This window comes from Telopea speciosissima, chromosome 4 (assembly GCF_018873765.1).
Source record: "Telopea speciosissima isolate NSW1024214 ecotype Mountain lineage chromosome 4, Tspe_v1, whole genome shotgun sequence".
Lineage (NCBI taxonomy): Eukaryota > Viridiplantae > Streptophyta > Magnoliopsida > Proteales > Proteaceae > Telopea > Telopea speciosissima.
In genome coordinates this window covers 39444439-39467062 of record NC_057919.1, presented here as the reverse complement: position 1 = coordinate 39467062, position 22624 = coordinate 39444439, and the positions used below count along the sequence as shown (strand labels likewise).

At 39.7% G+C, this 22624-nt stretch overlaps 2 protein-coding genes across 3 annotated transcripts in view; one reads left to right on the top strand and one right to left on the bottom strand.

Moving 5' to 3' along the window:
• Positions 1 to 4813: 4813 nt before the first annotated feature.
• LOC122659285 (40S ribosomal protein S7-like) lies at positions 4814 to 5355 on the top strand. The gene has a single exon (XM_043854416.1). The coding sequence runs from the start codon at positions 4894 to 4896 to the stop codon at positions 5353 to 5355; it is 462 nt and encodes a 153-aa protein (XP_043710351.1). The 5' UTR covers positions 4814 to 4893.
• A 2207-nt stretch (positions 5356 to 7562) lies between these two features.
• The window catches only part of LOC122657875 (squamosa promoter-binding-like protein 3), a 38892-nt gene continuing 23830 nt past the window's right edge, over positions 7563 to 22624 (bottom strand). For both annotated transcript variants that reach the window (XM_043852669.1, XM_043852668.1), the window contains one exon: positions 7563 to 8021. In XM_043852669.1, the coding sequence (XP_043708604.1) occupies positions 7681 to 8021 (341 nt within the window). In that variant the 3' untranslated portion in view covers positions 7563 to 7680. The remainder of the gene's footprint in view (positions 8022 to 22624) is intronic.

The window sequence follows — 22624 nt, the reverse complement described above, 5'->3', positions numbered from 1 at the left end:
TTGACATCGAGCCATATCCACCCAATGTCGAGCAGAGCATTCCTATTGTTTGGCCCACTTCGACATTCAAAAATTTTGCACCAACACCCAAAGCCATTCTCTTGATGTCAAGATCTGTTCATCGATAGCCACCTGATGTCGACCTAACCCCTCCTCGATGTCGACTTGACCCTAGTTCAATGTCGATCCTATGCAAATTGGAGAAGCACAAACTTGCAATGTTTAGATCTGATTTTGATTCTTTTTGCAATCAAGTCTAATTTTGGTAAGTTGTTGCATATTTTGGCTTCTTTAGGCCTAAAGAAACTCCCCCTTTGGCAATAATCCAGTTTCACGCAGCCCATTGGACATTACTTTTACCAAACACCCGCTGTCGATGTAAAGACACCCATTCTGATGCGTCATCGACGATCTGGATCAAACCCAGCATCCTTACATGAATTTGGGAGTGCACGAACCCCTCTACATCTATAAATTCACCTCCTCTCACGTTGAAGAGGATCCCCTGACTACTGAATTGGTCCTTGCTAGGTCCATAGTTCAGTTCTGTACTCAACTTTTCCTTGGCCCTTGGTCTTTGGTCCCTCCCTTCATTGGCCCTTAGTCCGTTGCTTTCATAGCCATTGCCTCTTGAGTACATACTTGAGTCTTCAAGATCATAGCTTAGAGTCATCAATCTTGGTGATTTTGGTGCTTGACAATGAAGTGTCGCTTACAAAGAGACAAGAAAAGTCATTACAAGGGACGAGACTTGCTCCAAATACAAATCTCCTAAGTCACAAAAGGAAAACTTCCACATCTCTAGTCTTGAATTACTTTCAAATAGGTAAGATCTTACTTGCTTCTTGTATTTTTGACCAATTTGCTTATTTTTATTATTCGTTTGCATCTCCTGGTGGAGTGTGATCCCATCTCTCTAGATGGTGATCGCATGTCCCCTCTTGTTGTATTTCACTTGCATGCATGCATTAATCTATAATCCCTATCCCCTGTAGTCTAAGACTTCCCCCACTTTCATTCATGTTATGAGTTTTACATGCATTCATGCGCCTTACATACTCTTCTCATGCATCCTTAGTTTTAGTTTTGAATGCTCAATATCATGCTACTACATATATTAAGTTTCCATGTTCCCATGTTTAATATTTTCTCCATGCCATGCCTATAAAGTAGGCTTTAGCTGTCCCATTGTACTTTTACCATTCCCTTATTTTCATGCACCCATCGTCCCTCATGCTTAGTTTGGTGTTGATTATGCTTAGATGCTATAGGTTTCACAGAGTTTGTTTTTTACTTTATGTATACTAACTCTTGCCATGCAGGTGAACCTCCAAGTACGTCCCTCCTCTCCTCCTTGTATTTTTACTTTCACCCCCCCTGCATATTATATTTCTCACCCAAAAGCATGTTTTAATCCTATCCTACCAAGTAATAGAAATACCGGCAAATCCGGGCAAACTAGGGTGCTTAATACCTTTCCCAGACCCGTACCCAGACCAATGAACCAATTAGTCCCCAAAAAGGCATTGCGTGAGAGTCATTACATAACAATATTGGGTCCTAGACCCTCCACTAGGTGGTGACTTCTACATACAATTCACCTCTCTCGTCTCCCCAAAAGAAGGATGAGATGGAGAACACGTAGCGATCCCCAGTCATGTCACTAGCCTCACAAACACACAACTCTTAGATGTCAAAAACTTGTGCTATGTTCTCATAATACATTCTACCAAATCCAAAATTATTACTATCAAATCATGAAACATACAACATGATCAATGACCATATGTCATGTACAAAGAAATAGTTCAAAATGGCCTTTAAAGAATAATCGAGAATCAAAGTGCAACTCAACCCAAACCTTCAAATTAAAAAATATATTTATACTAAACCAATGAATGGGCTTTCACTATACACTTGATCCACAAATAGATTAAAAAAAATTATAATTGAGCTAATGCTGTCCATTATGACCGTAAACAAAATATTCAAGACCTATCTCAAAGATCATGTCCCTTGGAAGTGGCTACAACAGTTTTTCAAACCAAAGTGAAAAAAAGGCAACACTTGGAAAGAGTCCATTTTAAACCAAAGTGATCCATCCTAATGCTCAGGATGTAAAACCTCAACCTACGAATGCACAATCTACAAGGTAATACAATGGTTTCACTTGGCACATGAACTTAATAAAAACAGTTGGTCTTGGAACGATGTTAGATAGTCTGAATCGGCAGATATGAAGCTTACTTCTAAAAGATGTAACCCAAGGTGAACTGGAATCATTATCGTCTACGGTTCCCTGATCGGTGCGGTTCCCTAGTGCCTCTCACAAGAGGGGGGTGGGACTCACCCGGGGCACCTGACCAAACACTCTGCCCAGGTGGGGTTCACCCTCCTCTTGTGAGAGGCACTAGGGAACCGCACCGGTTAGGGAACCACACCGGTCAGGGAACCGTAGACGAAAAAAATCAGGTGGAACTGATGCCTGAGCGAGAAGGCAATGGCAGGGGTAAAAATGTCTAAAAAAGTGAGGGAGGGAGAGACTATTTTGTCCAGTTTTGTAAACCTTAACTTGTTTTTGTCTATTTTGGTTAACTCAAACATATAGTGGACAGTTTTGTAAATGAAAACCCAAAAGTAGCTAATCATGTAATTTAAGCCACGATCGGGCAGGAGCAAAATAATTATATTCCACTTGATATATTACCTTTCACTCTTTTGGGTCAATGCATATATGTTACATAAGGAAAAAGAATTACTAACACTGTGATCCTTTATCCCTAAGAATCAATAATAATTATCAACAGAAGCACTATAATGGTTATGATATCTGTTGTATAAGGAAAGATACTATTCCACTATGAGATTTCCCTCTCTGCAACACTGAAACTAGTAATGGAAACAAAGAACTCTCTAGAAACTTTCTTGATTTTTCAATTGATTGATCCCTCTAATCTGGGGTTCAATGGCCTCTATTTATGCAAGTTTCATCACAATCCCCTTTACAAAGATCTTCCCGATAGGTTTCCTTCCTTGTTAAGAGATTAAGTCGTTCTTGGTTTAGGATACTCTGTGGAGGAGTGATCTTCTCCTATTTTTTAGTAATTAAGAATCTTTCCATACGTGGATTACGGTTATCATTCCTATCGCCTTCAAGATTCTCTTTAACCATCTCTGCTGAAGTGTTTATACCGGTTTAGCCACCTTGCACGTGACATGCGAGTCTTGGACAGAACGTGTTTCTTGTGCTTCAAGCTTTCATCAGTGTTCGGTATTATCTATTATCACCTTTCATGTCCTTACCTTATCCCTCTCTCTCTCTCTCTCTCTCTCTCTCTCTCTCTCTCTCTCTCTCTCTCTCTCTCTCTCTCTCTCTCTCTCTCTCTCTCTTCATTCAACATAAATATCATATATTCACATATATGGTTTGAGATTATGAAAGAACAAGTCTTTCCAGTATCAAGTAACCTTTAACAGGTTTGTCAAATGATAAAATAGAATTGCAAGTCTTAAGATTGTTGGAAATAAATCATCCAAATCATACATGAAAATACAATATTACTTATCTGTTTTGTAGACAAACCAAAGTTGCTGTCAACAACTCAAGCACCAAATATAATGTCACGAACCAAGAATTATGTTGAGAAACTTAGGGGGTTGAATCGTGTCAATGGACACTATGCTTATGCTGTAGAAGCCCCCTATGGTGCGAGTCGAGTTCTTGCGAATTAGCCTCCAAGATAAAATAGCCTTTGGCCCCTCCAGTATTCATTGCACTCGCAAACTGGCTGAGCCTCGTCGAGACACATTCGGGTTGTGTTCAGGTAATAACAAGACCGCTCAAAACAATAAAAACTAAAAAGAAAACTTGAGAGAAATTGAATACAAGAGAAAGTGTGTAACAACACTTGTAATTCATCATCACTACAAAGTGTCCAAAAAACATCCTCTATGTATAACGGTGAAGGACCCCTTGGAAATACCCTTCCCAAGGGATGTCCCTTCAAGAGGCACAACGGAAAAAGTCAACATCGGTTAAACCTGATCAACCTCGGATACAACTGAAAACATACAGAGTTATTTTGAAACTTCATAGTATAAAATACAACAGGACATGAATTAGAGTAACAGAACAAAGAGGGAAGTAGGCGACTCTGAGAACAAGGGTCACATTGTAGACATGCTTACGTCACTCGACACCCATCCAACTAACGAAGAGCTGCCTAGCAAGTTGCTGCATAGGAAACAACCATGATGGCTAGGGGTATCAATGGGTTGGGTTGGGCCGGGCCTGCCCTAAATCCTAACCCAACCCTAGGGGCCTTAATCTAAACCCTAACCCAACCCAACCCTGGCAGGGCCAAAGAAACCCTCAACCCGGTCCGACCCTGCCAGGGTTTTCCCTGACCCGACCCGACCCTGATTGACCCTGATAGGGTCAAGCAGGATTGGGTTGGCCCTGATTGACCTTTTCTTGACCCTGACCCTGACCCTGACCCTGATTGATAGGATTGAGAATGCATCCATATAAATCCATATATTAGGGTTACACATGAGCATCAAAATGCACTGGATCATTTCTTAAACAGACTGAGAAAGTTTCTATTTGTTGTCCAAATTTAGAAAAAAATGAAACATAAGGAAAATGAGTCCCACCACTTACTATATGATGGTCCCCACCTCGAGGCCGTTCTATCTATCTATCCATTTCTCTCTGCTTTCTTAACTTCTCTTCCCCAGTTCCCATCTTCTCCGGCTCTCTCTCTCTCTAGCCCTCTCACACTTTCCGTCACGTATAAGGTATATTTCGCCCAAGTGCTCTTCGATTTGGAGACTTCCAACCAGGATCTAAAAAGTGACTTGAAGGATCTTTACATAAATTCAGCAGTTCAGATGGATGTTGCTGGGAATCGTAAGGCTGTTGTAGTTCATGTTCCTTACAGACTGAGGAAAGCTTTTCGCAAAATTCATCCTAAGCTTGTAAGGGAGTTGGAGAAGATGTTCAGTGGGAAGGAGGATATTGTTTATCCTTCAGAGATTATTGGAAAGCGTGTCAGATACTGCATTGATGGGTCCAAAATCAACAAGATTTTCTTGGACTCAAAGGAGCGAAATGCCACCGAGTACAAGAGCGAGACATTCTCAGGAGTTTACAAGAAGCTTGCGGGGAAAGATGTTGTCTTTGAGTACCCCACTACCAAGCCTATACATAGCACAAAAAAACCTTTCCAAAGAAGAAACAGAGAAAAAGAAAAAAGAAATGAGAGAGCCCAGCACCGGATCAGCATCGGCAACAGCAGCGGATGCGGTGGTGGCGATGGCGACGATGGCATCTGGGTCTTCATCGTCGAGTAAGACGCCGTGTTGTAGTAAGGTTGGCCTGAAAAGAGGGCCATGGACTCTCGAAGAAGATGAGCTTCTCACCGCGGCGGCTTCTCTCCCTTAAGAGATTTGGAGGAACAGTGAAAATCAGAAATGCATTCTTAGGGTTTAGCCATCTCTAAGGGGTTTTTTGTCTTTTCTTTGATAATATATACATTAATGTATACCTATAACTTATTCACCAAAAAATATATATACTTATAACTAATACAGGGCCGGGCCGGGCAGGGCTAAGCCCGAGGTCTTATCCTGAACCCGACTCGACCCTGCCAGGGTCAGACTAAAACTCAACCCTAACTCGTCCTTCAGGCTGACAGATCAGGGTCGGGTTCAAGCCGGGCTCAAGGCGGGTTCGGGCCAGCCGGGCATTATTGACACCCCTAATGATGGCATCCGCAACATTTGGGACAACATCGTCATCCTCTCCACCTTCTCTTGCCCTAATGACTCAATCAGCTGAGGGGGGAAGAGAAAAAGAGGGGAGGAGGAAGGGTGGGTCTCTATGTCTGGGCACCAAGGCAGCGAACCGCATGCTCCCTGGTAGCGTTCTTTCTCCTGCACACACACACACATATATGTATTTTGTTTTGATTTCCTCTTGTTTTATTCCCAACAGTTCTTTCAATCAAGGATAAAAAAAATAAAAAAAGTTTTCAAATCATTTAAAAGAGACTTACCATTATATCATTTTCAAAAGTTGAAATGATAGATTTTATCCAAAAGTTTTTTAAATTAGAGGCAAACAGTTTTCATCTAGAACGAGGCTATAGAATTTGCAATTTGGATCCTCTACTGCCGAGCTGCCCGGAAAGACTGTGTTTTGCAGACACGGTGAGGCATGCACTGACCGCCTTACCCCTATCCAAGCACCTTGCCCGAGTTGGGGTAAGGCGGTCATTGCACGCCTCGCCATGTCTACGTAGCACAGTCCTGCCGGGCAGCTCAGCAGTAGGCTGTTATTTGGAGTAAAGGTAATTCAATGCATACCAAAGGTTTCTATAGTTTGCTTCTGAGTTCCAGTGGGTGACTGCAGCCGAGCAGAGGGAGGTGGCTATCCCTCTAATGAATCAGATTTTTCTACTGCTGGTTGGGAGGGGACGCAGAGAGGAATCATATATATAATTTTATTTTTTGAAATGTCATCTTTTGAATGTTCAGAAATTTCTCACAATTATTATTTCATGACCAATGATGAAACAAAACAAGAAATCAGAAAGCCAAAAATTCGTGGGAGATGAATATAAGTACCAAGAAATCTATCAGGCTACATACTGTCATTGGTTCCGTTGGACTAGACACACAACACAACGCATAAGATTAGATGTCGGTATTTGCAGAGAGATAGTAATATAGAAGACCGACGAGAACTAAACTGCAAAAAATATAAAAACGAAACAACCTTATTTGCAGGATTTAAGCTCACAATTTGCTAGACCACAGTAGTCTGAATATTATGACCCAATTTCCCATTTAGCACAAGAATTCTTCAGGGAGCGATAACAGCGATGACAATTTTAAAGAGCTTTAGATGGAGTTACTACATTTTTGAAAGAGATCAATTCATAGAAAAATAGCCGTCCAAAGGGAAAATATCCTGATGAACAGTTGCCCGGCCTCTTCAGAATTCAGAAACTACACCTGTTCTCCAGCCCCAACACTTGGTATTATAACTTGTCTGATTCTTGTAATAAAATGTTCAGTATCCCTGCATATGAGTTGAATTTATCAGAACATTCAGATGGAGGTGGATTTTCCTTGGTGAGAATGTTGAGCAAACCATGCCCAAAATGCGGTTTGTTGATGATGGATGCTTCTAAAATCAATCCAAAAGAACCAAACCCTTTGAAATAGCATACCAAGTCTGTCTAATGCAGATCCTGAACACGGACCAAGTGGAATTCATTTTATCCTATAAGTACTACTGCATGGTACTGGCTTAGGCATTTATGAATTTTATGCCAGTGCATATTCGAGGGTAGGCTACTGAAAAAGTTAGCTTGGACCAGGACCAGGACCAGGACCAGGACCAAACACATTTACTGAATGCGTAACCAGGTGTGAACCTGGAACCTACTAATCAGGGCCAGGTCAACCGAGTGACTGGGAACCAATTTGACAGCTGTATACATAAGTATGCACTCGCATCTTCTATGGGTCAAATATTTTGAATTAAGATGACAGGACTACATGACAAAATTTTAGAAAGGTAATGGTCAAGGGGGGGGAAATGGGGAGAGGATCAGAATTCACTAACCTTTTAATGCTTAGGCAGGTAGTTTTCTGTCTGGGATCCAGTAATCAGTTCACATGATTGGAATAAAATAAACCAGGTACACCTGGTGATTTGAACCGATGAAACTCTTGGAATTGGCTGCCTCTATTATGCAAGTTCAACGTAGGCACCCGAGACTCAGTATGCTGATGTTCGGCTAGCCAGTATCCTGATGAAGCAAGAGGGAAGGTTTGTGGAGCCATATGCATCACTGGATGGGCCATGTTGGTTTGGTCTGCATGCATGAGCATGTCAAGAGAGGTGGGTTCAGGGTCACCTGAACCCCATGAACTAGTTGACAGAAGAGAGAGAGCACGCCGAAGATCCGATGATGCATCTAAGCCAGAAGCTCCAGATGCTTCTGGACCTGCAAAATGGAAATGCAAACCTTCATGTAACAAAACATTTCTATAATAGCAAGAGAATACACGCGGTATATGGGAGATTCACTAATTAGGTTATGTGATCTTTAAAAAAATGTCAGGTCTTGCCAGGTTTCATTTTGTAGATTTTCTCCCAACTTTTGAAAATAAATGTAGACAGCTGATGTATCAGTGGAATACATGCATAAGTTTAAAGGTAAAGCCACAGAAATACATGCATTTTGAAAAGAAATTTAGGGGGAAAAAACGCACTAGACCAAAAATCGGTCCTCTTCATCACAGATTCAATTAACCAAGATTTGAAAACATATATTAAGTTTCTGATACTAAGCAAGATTTATTGTATTCTCTACCTTCACCTTAGTAGGTTAAAACAAAGAATTTTCTAAAGTTACATTACATACACACCCACATTTTGTCATCCTGTTCAAATGGAAACCTTGCGTTACATGATTTATAGATGGTGAATCAAACGTGTCCAGACTACAGTTTCTTATAGAAAGGGGCAAAAACTCAGATGGGAATTGAAATGGAAAATAACATTATTTCTTGGACATTGTCAATAAGAAGATCATTGCTGTGAAAAGGTTACAAAGAGGTTGGGAAAACTAGTTTGCTGTTTGCATCCTTCAATAATGAATATGTATTTCACCTGGAGCATTGTTTTGATTTCTTCCACATATTTATTGTACTTAAGCAGTAATTAAACATAGGGTGCGACGGGAGCCACCTAATAAAATACGGATGGTTCTCATTGGCTTATCTACCTATAATATGGACTAAAGGGGATAAAAGTAACTTTTGGGGTCAACGTTCTCTGCCCAGGAGCGCATCTGGGCGCAGCAAACACATGGGGTGGGAGAGGGGCGGGCCGGTCATTTCACCCACCCCCCATGTGTTTGGGCGCACCCTGCACCCCCAGTGCAGAGAACTTTATCCCTAACTTTTACCCATAGCAGCTTTGCCTAGAAAAAAAAAATAGTTGATTAACAATTCTTTAAAAAATTACAAAAACATTCTAGGATAGGACAAGTCTTCAACAATGGGACACACACAACTCAGACACAATCTGAATAAGTCATATGGTTGCATCCTTTGAAACTACTGATTCCTCAATTCCACAATATTGTGCTTACCTTTGGACACATTATAGATGAAGAAAGGTCTTTCCTTGTATTATTTTTAACAAATATGTATATGTTCTTTCAAATTCCATGTCTTGAATTCAAAAAGTGGTAATCCTTAGTTTAAAACAACAAATTCCATGATGTAGGACAAAACATGAAAAAAAGAGGCCAAAACACTGTTCACAGTATTGTACACATGAACAGTGTCACAGCCCCTAATCCCCCTATATTGCCTTGGTGTGAATGCTACTAGAAGATCCTGTGGGGCCCTAGGCCAGATCGTGTGAAGACTTTTTTAGAAGGGTTAATTTCGTCTATGCGTGGGGATTTAGGAATTAGTTTAGTTTCTATTTTAATAGTTATTTTGTTTCTAATTTCTGTTTTAGTAACTTAGTCAAGTAGGATTTCTATTTCAATTAGTTTCTAATTCAGTTTAATACTTGTAAAACAAGTCTCAGCCATATAAGAGACTGCTATTTTATTTCCTTCTATTTTTGACTCATCCCCTCGAGTCTATTTATATGTAATAGCCCATAGAGGCTCCCCACGATTTAATGAATTACTGAATGAAGATTTGAGGCATCCTTGCTCTAGTTATGGGAGTAAATCCTTGTTTCAACAGCTGGGATAGCTGTGGGTGAGAGACCCAGGGCTGAGAAAGCCCATTCCCCTACCCGCTTCTTCCTCTATCTTTCTCATCCTCCCTTCCGTATTCAATCTACACTGGTGCTATTTATGTGACTACAATTAACCACTGTGAGGGTACACTTTGAAGACCAGAATCAAGCCTCTGTCAAGTCCTTCTCAGTTGCTGCTGTAACACACCTAGAGAAGGCTTAAAGTACCTTGCGGCCTGCTGTTCCTGCTTGGATTCCCCAGCATCTTCAGGCCTTCATAACTCCTCAACCAACCATCAGAACCTGCTGGGTTTTGGAACACAAAGAACCTGCACAAGGGCCTAAACTCGATCCTGACTTGGAGTCTAAAACTCCCTCTGGTTTGCAAGATCTCCATCAACCTTCTAATTTTGAATCTGTCCTATATCTCAGCAACCCTTGGTCCAAATTGACTGAGATTTGGAGGATTTTCTACTGCTGTCTGGGCCTTCACTTGATCTCAGTTTCAGCCTCTACTGCTGGCTGGAATGTTCTACAGCACTACCTTCTAATTCTGAGCTTTACCTTCTATTTTCAAGACCAAGTCAGATCTCCACTTCTGACCATCAGAGTTGAACCAGATTTGGAGCAGGCATTCACAACACCAAGGCTAGTCTTCGATCAGATTTGGAGTCCATTCCTGCGGCTGATTTGCTCAGATTTGATTACTTTCTAATTTCAGCCTTTTCTTCTATTTTGTGTTGTGGGTTTAATTTGGGGCTAGGATAACCCTAACCTAGTCTTACATTATTCCATGCCTTCAAACTACCAACTTCCCAATCTAGTACACCCAATTTCACAAACTCAATTTCTCTCTCTCATGGTCTTGTGACTGTTGTCTATAAAATTAAATTATCTTGAACCTCTCATTTAATGGTGGTAGTTTAGTAGCAACAGCAGCAAAAGCGGTGAATTATGGCAATAGCATTGAATCATCATTGGTGACAGTTCACTGAGTGACGGAGTTCAGTTGCTACCAGTTTTGCACAGCATGGTCAAGCTTGGTCAACAATAAAATGGGGTCAAGGTCCACTGGCCAATACATGTTTATGCATGAGTCTATGGGGGATTCCGCATCAACGAGCATGCTCTCTTAGATGGTTAACAGCATTCAATGAGGATTGAGAAGTTAGATACGTGTTTTCTTATTTCACTTGTTTTATTTTGGATCTTTTCACTACCAAGATGTCGGACGGCTTCATAAAGCCTTGACCTCTTTCACTAAGAACTGATAATATTATCATTCTGCTGAGATGAGGATATTGAGAGGGATAATGATAAAACTATAAAATATTAAAATAAGGAATGAAGGCATTAAAGGTAATAGAGGTGTAGCTTTGACACTTGATAAGTTCAGAGAAAATCATTTGAGATGGTATAGACATGCACAATGCAGTAGTAAGAACCAATATAATTCAAATTGGAGGAGCTAAAGAGCAAGGACCAGGCCTAAAATGACTTTGGGAGAAGAGAGAAAAGATATGCATGGATTAGGGTTGACAATAACTCAACAAGTATAGCTTTGAATAGAGTTAAATGGTGAAACAGGATCCATATAGCTGACTTCATTTAGTTGGGATAAGGCTTAATTGAGATGATGTTGATGGACACCATAGAACTAAAACTTGGAACTCGACCCCTTGGAAAACCGAGTTGACTCGAGATATCTCGAGATCTCGGTCGAGTTGATGCATTTCCAACTCGAAACCTAGTTTCGGTGGGTTTTAGACCTAGTTTGGGTCTGAAACTTGATACTCAGCCTATATTAGGTCATTTAAACACAATGGCACTATCAGATTTGCAAAAACAAAGTCCAAATATGAGTTTCACTTTAGACCTTAGGTTGGTAGGCAACAACGTACTAAAATACCCTACTCTACACATAATTTAGTAATAGAAAGCAATCAAAACATTCAATTAATGTAAAACAACTTAAATAAGCATTAAAGTGTACAATACATCAATCTGTTTAACAATGTTACATTACATAAAATTTGATTGATTAATTAATTCAGTCCCAAAATTATCTACATAGAATTCCCATATCATAGTGTTGTTGTAGTGTTGCACATAGTTTGCCACAGCATTCATATAAGTGTTGTCATCAACATATGCTAATTCCCCTATCCTAGGGTACATGGGAGGCGGTTGCCATGAGGCGTGAGATCCACTGCTATTGTCATATTAAGGTATGTATGGGTGTGGCTGGTTTGGGACTGGGAATATGGGCCCAAAACCTAGTGCTTTGATTGTCAAACTCAAGTGCTGACTGCCCAAACTGACCATAGCCACTATATTTGGAACCGGTGCTCTCCTGGCCATTGTTTACCTTTGAAAAATGCTTCAAATTTGAGATGAATCCTTAAATTTTGTCACTGAATCCTTCAATTATGTAGCTGAATCAACTCTTCGGCACGTTGTACGTTGAAATCCGGAGGTAAAATGAGCTCATAGCCTTCACAGGGGAAGAAAAGAGGTTTTGTACAGAACTCGATCGAGATATCTCGAGTTCTGTCGAGTTACAATACTTTTAAAGGATAAGATGGGTCAAGATCGAGGCTCATTGTTGCTTCCTGGGGACTCCCTTCTTCTATGCTCTCTCTCCCCCCCCCCCCCCAACCTAGGTGGGTCTTCTTGCCTTTGTATTGTCTCTCCCTCCCCCCTGCATTCTGGGGGGTTTCTTGTTTTTTCTCCTTCTGGTAATGAATTTTTTATTCACCCAAAAAAAAAAAAAAGATGGGTCGAGATCTAGGTCTACCCGAGATCTCGACCGAGATATTGCACTTTTAGAACTTGTATTAAGTCTCCTCTTGACCCCTTGGAAAACCGAGATCTCAGTCGAGATCTCGCGAGTTCTCGTCCTATGATATACACATCATTTTTTATGCCAATGATATAGTCACATTTTTTTTTTTTGTGGGTGAATTATCTTTGTTCATCAGTTTTAAGGTAAAGCTCTTCATTTTAAAGTTTATGATATCGATTTGTTCTTTTTCAAAAAATATCTTTCCATTGTTGCCCATCATGAAGAAAGAAAAAAAAACATTGAACCAAATCTCCACAACTTCAAGACCTACTCCTTAGGTTCCATATTGGACGGAGGGAGATTGATGTGTTGAGTTTGAGCTCATGTAATAGAGGTTGTGAACAGTACTTCAACAGACACTGTTCAGATGAACAGTGACGTGAACAGTACTTCGACAGAGGTAATGGAGGTGTAAAACAGTTACAAGAGAAAAATTTATGGCTACAATAGTATCAAAATTGACGCAGATGTAGTGGCTCCAGGACTGAGTGGTGTGGGTGGGTTTGGAGGTCAGGTAATAATGTGTTAAAAAATTATTTATCCACTCGTATCCCCCTTTGGATAGTCCGCCGTGTTAGAACTCCTATATGATATACATATTGTTTCCTCCCTTTCCTACAAGGTCGGCCTTTTAGAGGAAGCAGTTCCAACATGGTATCAGAGCAGGCAGAGGTCACGGTATCAAGTCCCCCTGGGAGCGGGCAGGTATTAAAAAATTATTTATCCACCCGTGTCCCCCTTTGGATAGTCCGCCGTGTTAGAGCTCCTGTATGATATATATATATAGTTTCCTCCCTTTCCTACAAGGTCGGCCTTTTAGAGGAAGCGGTTCCAACATAATGGTATGGTGTGAAAGAGGTCATGACATTGAGGTGGAAATAGCAAGTATGTACAGGAATTGTCAAGTTGGTGTGGTAGCAGTGACAGTTATAATCCACAATGGCACAACAAATTTGTGGTGGTGGAGGTAATGTGGCTGATGCAATCATAGTTGTCACGGCCTCTAGGCGACCCAAGATGCTGGAGGGGGCCAAGACGCAAGGTGAAACCAACAAGGCGACTAAAGCGCTTGGACGCCTTGACAACTATGGATGCAATCTTGGGTTCAATAACCTTGAATATGCGTCGCTATGGGCCCACCCAAATGATAAACAACTCAAACAACAGCGATAGTGGCAATTCCTTATTTTCAGGAACAATTTGAGCTCCTTTAGGAAGGCACACAATCCCTGGAACTAAAAGATAATTAAAAGTGAAGATGCCGGGTCAAACTGGATCACACTTTAAGAATGGGAACCAACTATAAGAATCAAGAATTCAGAGGGGTTTTGTCATAAATATCATCAAGTTTCAGGAATAAACACAATTGGAGGCTGTCTTCAACCTCTCAACCAAAGCAAACAAGCAGGAGTCAATTGGGCTCAAGGTGGGATATCTCTTCCGTTTGAAATTCAAACAGTGCGGAATTTCGGAATGGGGTTCCTAACCCTTAGGACTCTTGATTCCAGCCAACAACCACTCAAATCAACAGGTGAAGAGAGAGAGTTTAATGCCTGAACTCAGAACTGGTAGTAAGTTATGAACCAGCCTGGTTTGCAGGTTTGGCTCTCAAAGTGGAAGAAGGTCTTCGGATCTCTGCTTTGGGGGTTTAAGTCGTATGTGAAGGGGCAATCTATGCATTGAATATCACACCAAATCAACTAGTGATGGCATGTCAGTATTCAACAGTACCGCAGGTTGCTGGAAAAAAATAAAGGGAACAATAGCAAAAGAAATGAAAGAAAATATGGATAGTATAACAAAGATTAAGGAGAGATCAAACCTGGGAAATAAATTCAGAAAAAGAGAATTGATGCCGGGGGAAGAGAGAAACGATGGGAAAGGAAGAAGACCATGCATTAACTATTGGCTCCAAGCTACAGTAAGCCACTTCAATTTGTATTCAAAAGATGAAGAAGGTCTGGGTAGTTTGATCATTTTGTCATCAACCGTTAGTCTAGACTAACCTTTTGCTTGGGCACGCCCAAACATCAAGGCTATGTTTGGTATGCATTCTCGGAATAGATTCTGGGTCTAGAAAGCATTCTAAAACCCGATTCTTCTCTATTTTCTCACTTTAGAATGCATCTTAGACCCATAATATATTCCGAATGCATGCCAAACACAGCCCAAGTTTCCAATGTCAAGTAACCCCTCCCATAGTTACCTTAATTTAGGAACTTTAGGTGTAATTTCCCCAAAGTAAGGTTCGAAATTTTGGATTTTGTCTTCCTCCGAAACCAAAATATTTTGGTGAAATTTCGCATATCAATTTGATAATTATTTCATTTCAGTTTCACAATATCTGTAATTTCAGCGCAATTTTGCCGAAATTTCAAACCTTACTGCAAAAACATATAATGTAAACAAAACAAACCTTTGCCCAAATAGAAGCTACTAGAAAAATAACTTGGAATTAATGCATGAGATGTTCCATTTAACAATGATGCAAATCTTCCTAAGAAAAGAGTTTCCATATCAAAAACTTTATGAAGGTTATAAATACAGAAAAAAAAAAAAAAAAAAAAAAAAAAGGGAAAAGAAAATGGAAAGGAACACATTGAAAGTTGTCAATAAAAAAATATAAATTACACCTAAGGTGTTAGTCCATGTTACAGTTCATAATTGATGCGTAGGTGATGCCTTGATCACCTTGTTGGTGTCACCTAGAGTCCAAGCCACTTCCAATGCCTTGGGTCGCCTAGACGCCATGACAACTATGCTACAGTTGATGACAAAATGACACAAGCTTCTAGATCTATCAAAAGATTTTAATTGGAAAGATATGATTCAATCATCATGTTTCTGTATTTTTAACCCTTCGATTTGCATCATAATCGTTCATTCAGCATTTCAAATCATGGTAAACACGAAAGCAAAATCTGATCTAAGATCAGACAATCAAAAGCTTCTAAAGGATTGCAATTGGAAAGATGGAGCTTAACCATAATGTGTTAGCATTTTTAAGTGTGAATTGGACGATGTCCGTTCAATTGGCATTTTAAATCACTGAAATCATAACGGTACATTCTTATCCAATACCAGACCATCTTAAGCTTCCAAAAGATTTTAATTTAAAGGATATGATTTAATCGTTATGTTTGACTTTTAAACCATTGATTTGAATCACGATAGTTCATTTTGCATTTTTATGGCAAACATGATCGTAAAGTCTGATATAAGATTAGATCATTAAAAGCACCCAATCATATGATTGAAATAGTGATTTCTAGATCAAATGCTTCTAGTGATCTGATCAAAGATTGGTTGGTACCATCGTGTTTGCCATGATTTAAATTGCAAATGAACAGCTGTGATCCAAATCAAAGGTTTAGAAATGCCAGAACATAATGGTTGCATAGTATCCTTTCAATTGTAATCTTTTTGATGGTCTGATCTTAGATCAGATTATACTATCGTGTTTACCATTATTTGAAACGGCTAAATGAGCGACCACAATGCAAATCAAAGATTTAAAAATATAGAAACATGATGGTTGAACCATATTCCTCCGATTAGAATCTTTTGGTCGATTTAAAAATTCGAGTCTCTTTGGTCATTTTATTGTCAACTTATTAGCTTGGACTAGCACCATTTGTGCTTGAGTCACCCCAAACGTCAATTTTTAAATGTTAGGAACCATAGCTGTAACAGCAAATGTTAGGAACCTAGGTGCATTTTACACCCAAAAAAAAAAAAAAGAAATATACAAAATGCAAAGGTTCCCCAAAAAATTAAAACTTGTGCAAATCATGTCTCTAAAATTTGCAAGACCAATTCAGTTTTGAATCAATGCAAAATCATGAATGAAATTGTTATTACTTAAAAGTTCGATTGGGTTGCAATTTAATTTTGGTGCACTTTGGAGTTTGTATTGTTGCTGCTCTCTTCGTCTATATACAGTTACACACCAATTTAATCAGCAAGTTTGGCCATACATTTAACAATCCTCACCACTTCTATTCTATCTTATATATATTCTTTTTCATTAATTTAATTGTTGGTTTCAAGTCAATCATTCATGTAATACATATCGAATTTTATTACAGAACAGAGAAAAGGATGCAGTATGCGAGTATCCCCCCACTCCAAAACCAGGGAAATGGGCCACTAACAAGGCCCCCATAATATAGAATCAGAAAGTCATACAACAATGTCTCACAAAGAGAAGCTAAGCCCCCAACATCATTTCGGTCTCACTTACTCCCTGTGCTTAACCAAGGCATCCACCAATTCATTGGCAAATCTAGACCACAAATGGAACAAGATATTTACTTGAGAAGCCTCTGTCTGATGTATATAAGAACATGCACACTAGATGAACACTCCGCCTAAAATCATAATGTTGGAGAGACCTTCCTTGATAATACTCCCTCTGTCCTACAATGGCTGTCCCTCTGAAACAGCATAAAGTTCTAGGGTGCCAGTTATGGCATTAAAATCAAACGTACTTGACAATTTTGCCCTCCCCCCACCACTTATCTAAAATCTCTTAAATGAGTTGTGGTAATCAATGCAAGGGGAGTCATTACCTAATTTAAAAGATGGACAAGTAATTCAGGACATCCCAAAATGGGAAGAACTGTGCATGTGGTACGGACACAGTGGAATCTAATCCATCATTTAGTGCTAAGAGCTATGCCCCGGAAGAGTCCCCTTAACCTCTAGGCCCAGAACAGAATGTTAATTAATATTCACACTAGATGAACCCCCCCCCCCCCCCAAAACCATGACGTTGGAGAGACCATTGTTCGAGAACTCGTTTCGTTTCGGTATTTCGGGTTGATCGAAATATCCAAAATATTCGAAATTTTGAATATTTCGGTCAAAATATTGTATTTTTCTGGTATGTTTCGGTAAGTCATTTCGGTGGGTTTTAGGCCAAGTTAAGGCCTGAAACTTCATGGAAATCCTATTTTAGGCTATATACACACATTTAAATGTTCAAATTGCAAAAATAGTCACCCAAAATGGTGTTTTGGAAAAATAGTCACCCAATATGGTGTTTTCGACACCGTGAAGTTGTAGATCGGCTTCCAGTGTCTAACATATATTTATTTCATCACAAACAAACATATGGATCATGCATTTCCCTAAAATAAAACCAATTTTGAGAATATGGGTTTACCTGGAATAGTGGAAAGGCTTCACAGATGTGCTAAGAAGTTTGAATCTTGTGTTCTCCAAGTGGTTCCGGCGTAGATGCGGCAAGGATTCAAATGGGACGTGGAAGAATGGAGAAGAAATGAGCAAAAACCAAGCAAAAACCAAAAAACCAGAGCTGTTTTGAAGTCTCGTTTCGACCGAGACTGACGAAATGTGGTCTTTTATATTAAGGGGTTAGACGAAAAATTCGAAATCTCGTGAGATTTTGAAAATATCACGAAATTTCGAGAATTTCGCTCGAGATATTGTATTTTTTCGACTCGAAGTAGCATTTCGTTTCGAACAGCTCGAAATATCCGAAATTTCAGAAATCTCGATCGAGATTTCGCGAGATTTTGAACTATGGGAGAGACCTTCCTTGATAATAAAGTCAAAACCATTACGAAGTGATAAGAGTTAGTCCCTTCCCCTCTAGGTCCAGAAACATATCCCAACTCTTGCACCTCCTGTTGCTGTCCTTGCCATACCTCAAGTACCAGAAGGGCCCAGGCTCCCCAACAACAACAACAAACAACTCAACCTTATCCCAACGTAATGGGGTCGGCTACATGGATCCAAACAAAACAAAGTAAGGAAAATTGAGTTTTAACCAAAAAAGGGGAAGAAGAGATGGGAAAATAGGGTTGGGGAAAGAGAAGAAAAATGAAAAAATGGCAAATGAAAAAAGAAAGATGGAAATAGATAAAAAATGAAAGATGCAATGTGACATATGAAAGATAGAAAGAGGTAAGAGGCACAACCCAACACGTCAAGAGAAACTCTGCTAAATGGGGTCTGGTACATGGATCCTTGCCCTCCAGTAGGCTCTATCTGAGGTCATGCTTGGTACAAGACCTAGACTATGCATGTCCTTCCTCACCACTTCTCCTATGGTCATTTTAGACCTGCCCCTAGCTCTTTTTTCTCCTTCAATCAGAATCATATCACTCCTTACTGGGGCATCCCTAGGCCTCCGTTGAATATGACCTTCCCACCTTAAACGACTATCTTGGAGCTTATCATTGATCGAGGCAACTCCCAAATCTGCTCTAATACGTTCATTCCGTACTTTATCCTTGTTTTTCCACATCCATCTTAACATCCTCGTCTATGCTACACATATTTTATCAATATGACACTTCTTAACTGCCCAACATTCTGCCCCATACACCATAACCGGTCGTACAACAGGCCTAGGCTCCCCATCCATCAAAAATCAACTTTACCAATCAACTGAATGGGAGGTCACTCAATGAGCTACAAGTCTGCACTCTTTCAATCTGTGGGGAGGATCAAATAAACAGCTATCAATCTCTGAAAAATATAGACATGTGACACTTCATTGAGTAGTGAATCCCTAGCTGGCCAGTGTGCTAGATGCAGTAGCACTTCCATGGACTAGCACAAACCCATGTTTGGAAGCTCAGATCGAGACGAACAAGGTCCAAATTTGGTTCTGGTCCAGTAGGATATTTAAGGGTTTATCTATGCATTTGGGTTATCTTGTAATCTTTATTTTTATTGATGTTAAATATTTCAAGTTTCCTAGTTTGAGAAAAGTCTATTTAGTAGTTCCAATTTTGTAAGGAGTTTTAATATTGTCCTAGATTGGTAGGAGACAAACTAGGAGTCAATCAACTAGGCTTTGTTATGAACAGGTGAATCGGCTAGGTCAAAATAGGGTTTTTGGTGAAATTAGGGTTAGGATTTGGTGAGGGTTAGGGTTTGATGTATGGGTTATGTCAAGTTAATGTATGGGAGTCTATTAGTGAAGGTCCTAAGATGTTTTGATGGAGTTAGATATGTAAACTTGAATGGGCAGCAAGGTTAGGGTTAGGGTTTCGGATTTTTGAAAAGCGAAAAAGATGGATTTTTAGGGTTTATGATGGTCAGACGAGGGAGCAACTTGGATCAAGTTTTCATTATGGTGAGAGGAGAATTCGATCCAAAAAAGGAGGAATTTTGCTGGCTGGTTTGGTCTAGACAGAATTTAGGCATTGGGAAAAGTGAAAACAAAAAGGGGAAATGTTAGGGTTTGGTGGTTTAGAGGATTACAAGAAGAGAGGTTAGGGTTTGGGATGATTCAAACTTACTGTTGTTGCAGAGAATCCTTGGCAGCAGCTTGTTTGATTGAGACACTTGAATAAGAGTAGGTTTGATCTAAGTTAGAAAGAAAAAAAAACCTTTTTTCTTCAATTGACTTCTCCCTCCTTTCTCCTTTCTCCTTTCTCCTTTCTCGGCTTCTCCTTTTATTTTTTCTTCTTCTCATCCTTGTAAGGGGGTAGCACTAATGAGGTAATCAAAGCATCCAATGATTTAGTTGCTTCCCTCCTCCCAATCTACCTTTTTCATTACAATTGTTTCTAATAGATAGCTGCTGAAACTACCACTGCGATATTGGAGCTTTCCAGAAATTTTTGAAGATCAGATTTCTCTTACTCATGAAGGTTGATCCTCCATTGTTGGAGCTTCCTATGCAACCATTCCCAGCACCTATCTCCCTTCTTCCATCTACTCCCCTTTCCTTTTTATTCTCCATCCTTGATTGACCCCAATCGATCTCCTTTATCAGGGTTTTTTCAAAACCCTGACTCCATCGATTTTTTGGGTTCCTCCTTTCAGTTGCAGCTGATTTTTTAGGGGTGATTTTCTACTACTATAAGTGATGCAAATTCATCACCGAAATGGGCTTCTTTTATTAGGAATAAGTCTAGGGTTGTGTTATATACATGTTGGGCCTTTGATCCCATGGGTTTTCTATGTAATACGCCACTTTAATGGGCCTAAAATATGGGTACATAGGTTGCATACGGGATTAGCCCTATACTTAGTTTATTTTCATATTTTTAATGTTTTATATCGAACCGGTCCAAAGCTGGTTTGAACCAGTGGTTCAATTTAAGTGATTTTATTAGTCTTTCTTTTAGTTGTTTAGTTGGGCTGGATTAGGACTCTATTTGGAGTCTATTTCAGTTTTCTAGTCAGTTTAAGTTACCTAATGAGTTAAGGATAGGGTTAGGCCTTTCTTTTTAGTGTCTAAGTCTATTTTTGAGTCTTCAATATAAGCTTGTAAAGGAGGTCAGCATTGAAAACGAATTTTGATTAATGAAAAGCTTTTGTTGGCTGCCATAGCTGCTCCTTTGCTCCTTATGAGTGTGCATCCTTGTGGATCTCAAGGTGGATAAGATGGGTGGACTCCTACGACTCATTGCATCGAGAAGATCGAGAGGCTTCTTCAATTTTCAAGCTGCTACCTTTGAGTTCTTCAAACCAGCAGCCTTATTCCCTCCATCAATCATCATTAAACTTCATCCACAACCTTCATACTTTACTCTACAACAACCCTAATTTCAATTCTCCATTGCAGCCTTATAATCCCTTGAACCCTAATTAAGCCCTACAGCCCTAACTTCAACCTAGACCTAACCACCCATCAAAATCTGATCTTTTTATTTTCATCTTACTCCCCATACTGCCCTAATTAAGCCCTACAATCCTAACTTCAACCTAGACCTAACCACCCATCAAAATCTGATCTTTTTATTTTCATCTCACTCCCCATACTGCCATTAACACTCGACCAACTCACTTTCCCCAGATTCCATCTCTAAACCCTAAATTCTAAAAACACCCAATTTTTACAATGCCTCTAACCCGAAACCCGAGATTTCCAACTTCATCCAAATCAAACCAAACTTACATTAATAGACTCCTAAAAACCTGCACATCATTACCAAATAAAACCCTAGCTCAAACCCTAACCCTAACCCTAATTATGTCCCATTCGGCCAACATAGTTAAAAACTCTGATTTACCTGGCTCCTAGTAGGTCTTCTACCTATCTAAGACTACATTAATAAGCCCCACTCGACCTGAGTTTGAACCCATTCTGATGGCTGGATTAGTTTTTACAGCAAAGCTTCCCTAACCGTCTAATTTGGTTACTTACTAAAAACCCTGACAAAACCCTGACTCCAATCGAATTTTTGGCGGGCTGATTACTTCCATTACTAGGACCACTCAACCTCATCTTGCACCTATCCAAGTTTTCTAGAAGACCCCTACCCCAATTGATCTCTATTTTTCAGGGTTTTTCAAAACCCTGACATTAATCGATTTTTTGGGTTAGGGTTACCTGCTGCTTCTGGAGTTTTTTAAAGGTGTTTCTACTATCAAGAGAGGCAATTTACTTCAATTATTCATGGCTTGAAGAAGTTCTTTTACACAAGATAGCTGCTGCCCTATTTTTTCTGCACTTTTTGGGTGTTTCTCCCACTAGAAGATCAAGTCTCAAACCCTACAAGAGATTGGGTGTTCATATTGGAGATTCATTCAAGCAGCTGCGGACAACATCTATGTAAAGACATCATCACTTTAACAAGTCATCATCATTTTCTTGAAGCCCCCTTCCCTATAATCGATCCAAACTTTCAGGGTTTTGTAAAAGTTTACAAAACCCTGACTCTAATCGATCTTAGGGGAAGGAATGTCCTAGCTTGCTGATTTTTTTAGGGGACTTTTATCAACATCAAAGGAGTATTCAACCCAAATTACAGCATCATTCTTGGAGTTTTGCACAAAAAATTCAGGTTTTACTCTTATGACTCATTTTCACCAACTATGAACCTATTTATTTTCTAGTTCCTATGTGGCTGGCTGCATCACTTACTATTGGATCTGCTGAGTTATTATCTTATACTGGCTGGTTCTATTGAGCTTTACTACATACCTTGCTGGTTCTATTGATTGGCTTCTGTAAGCATGACTGGTTAACCTGTTACTGCTGCCTTTATGTGGAATACGGTTGCCCTATT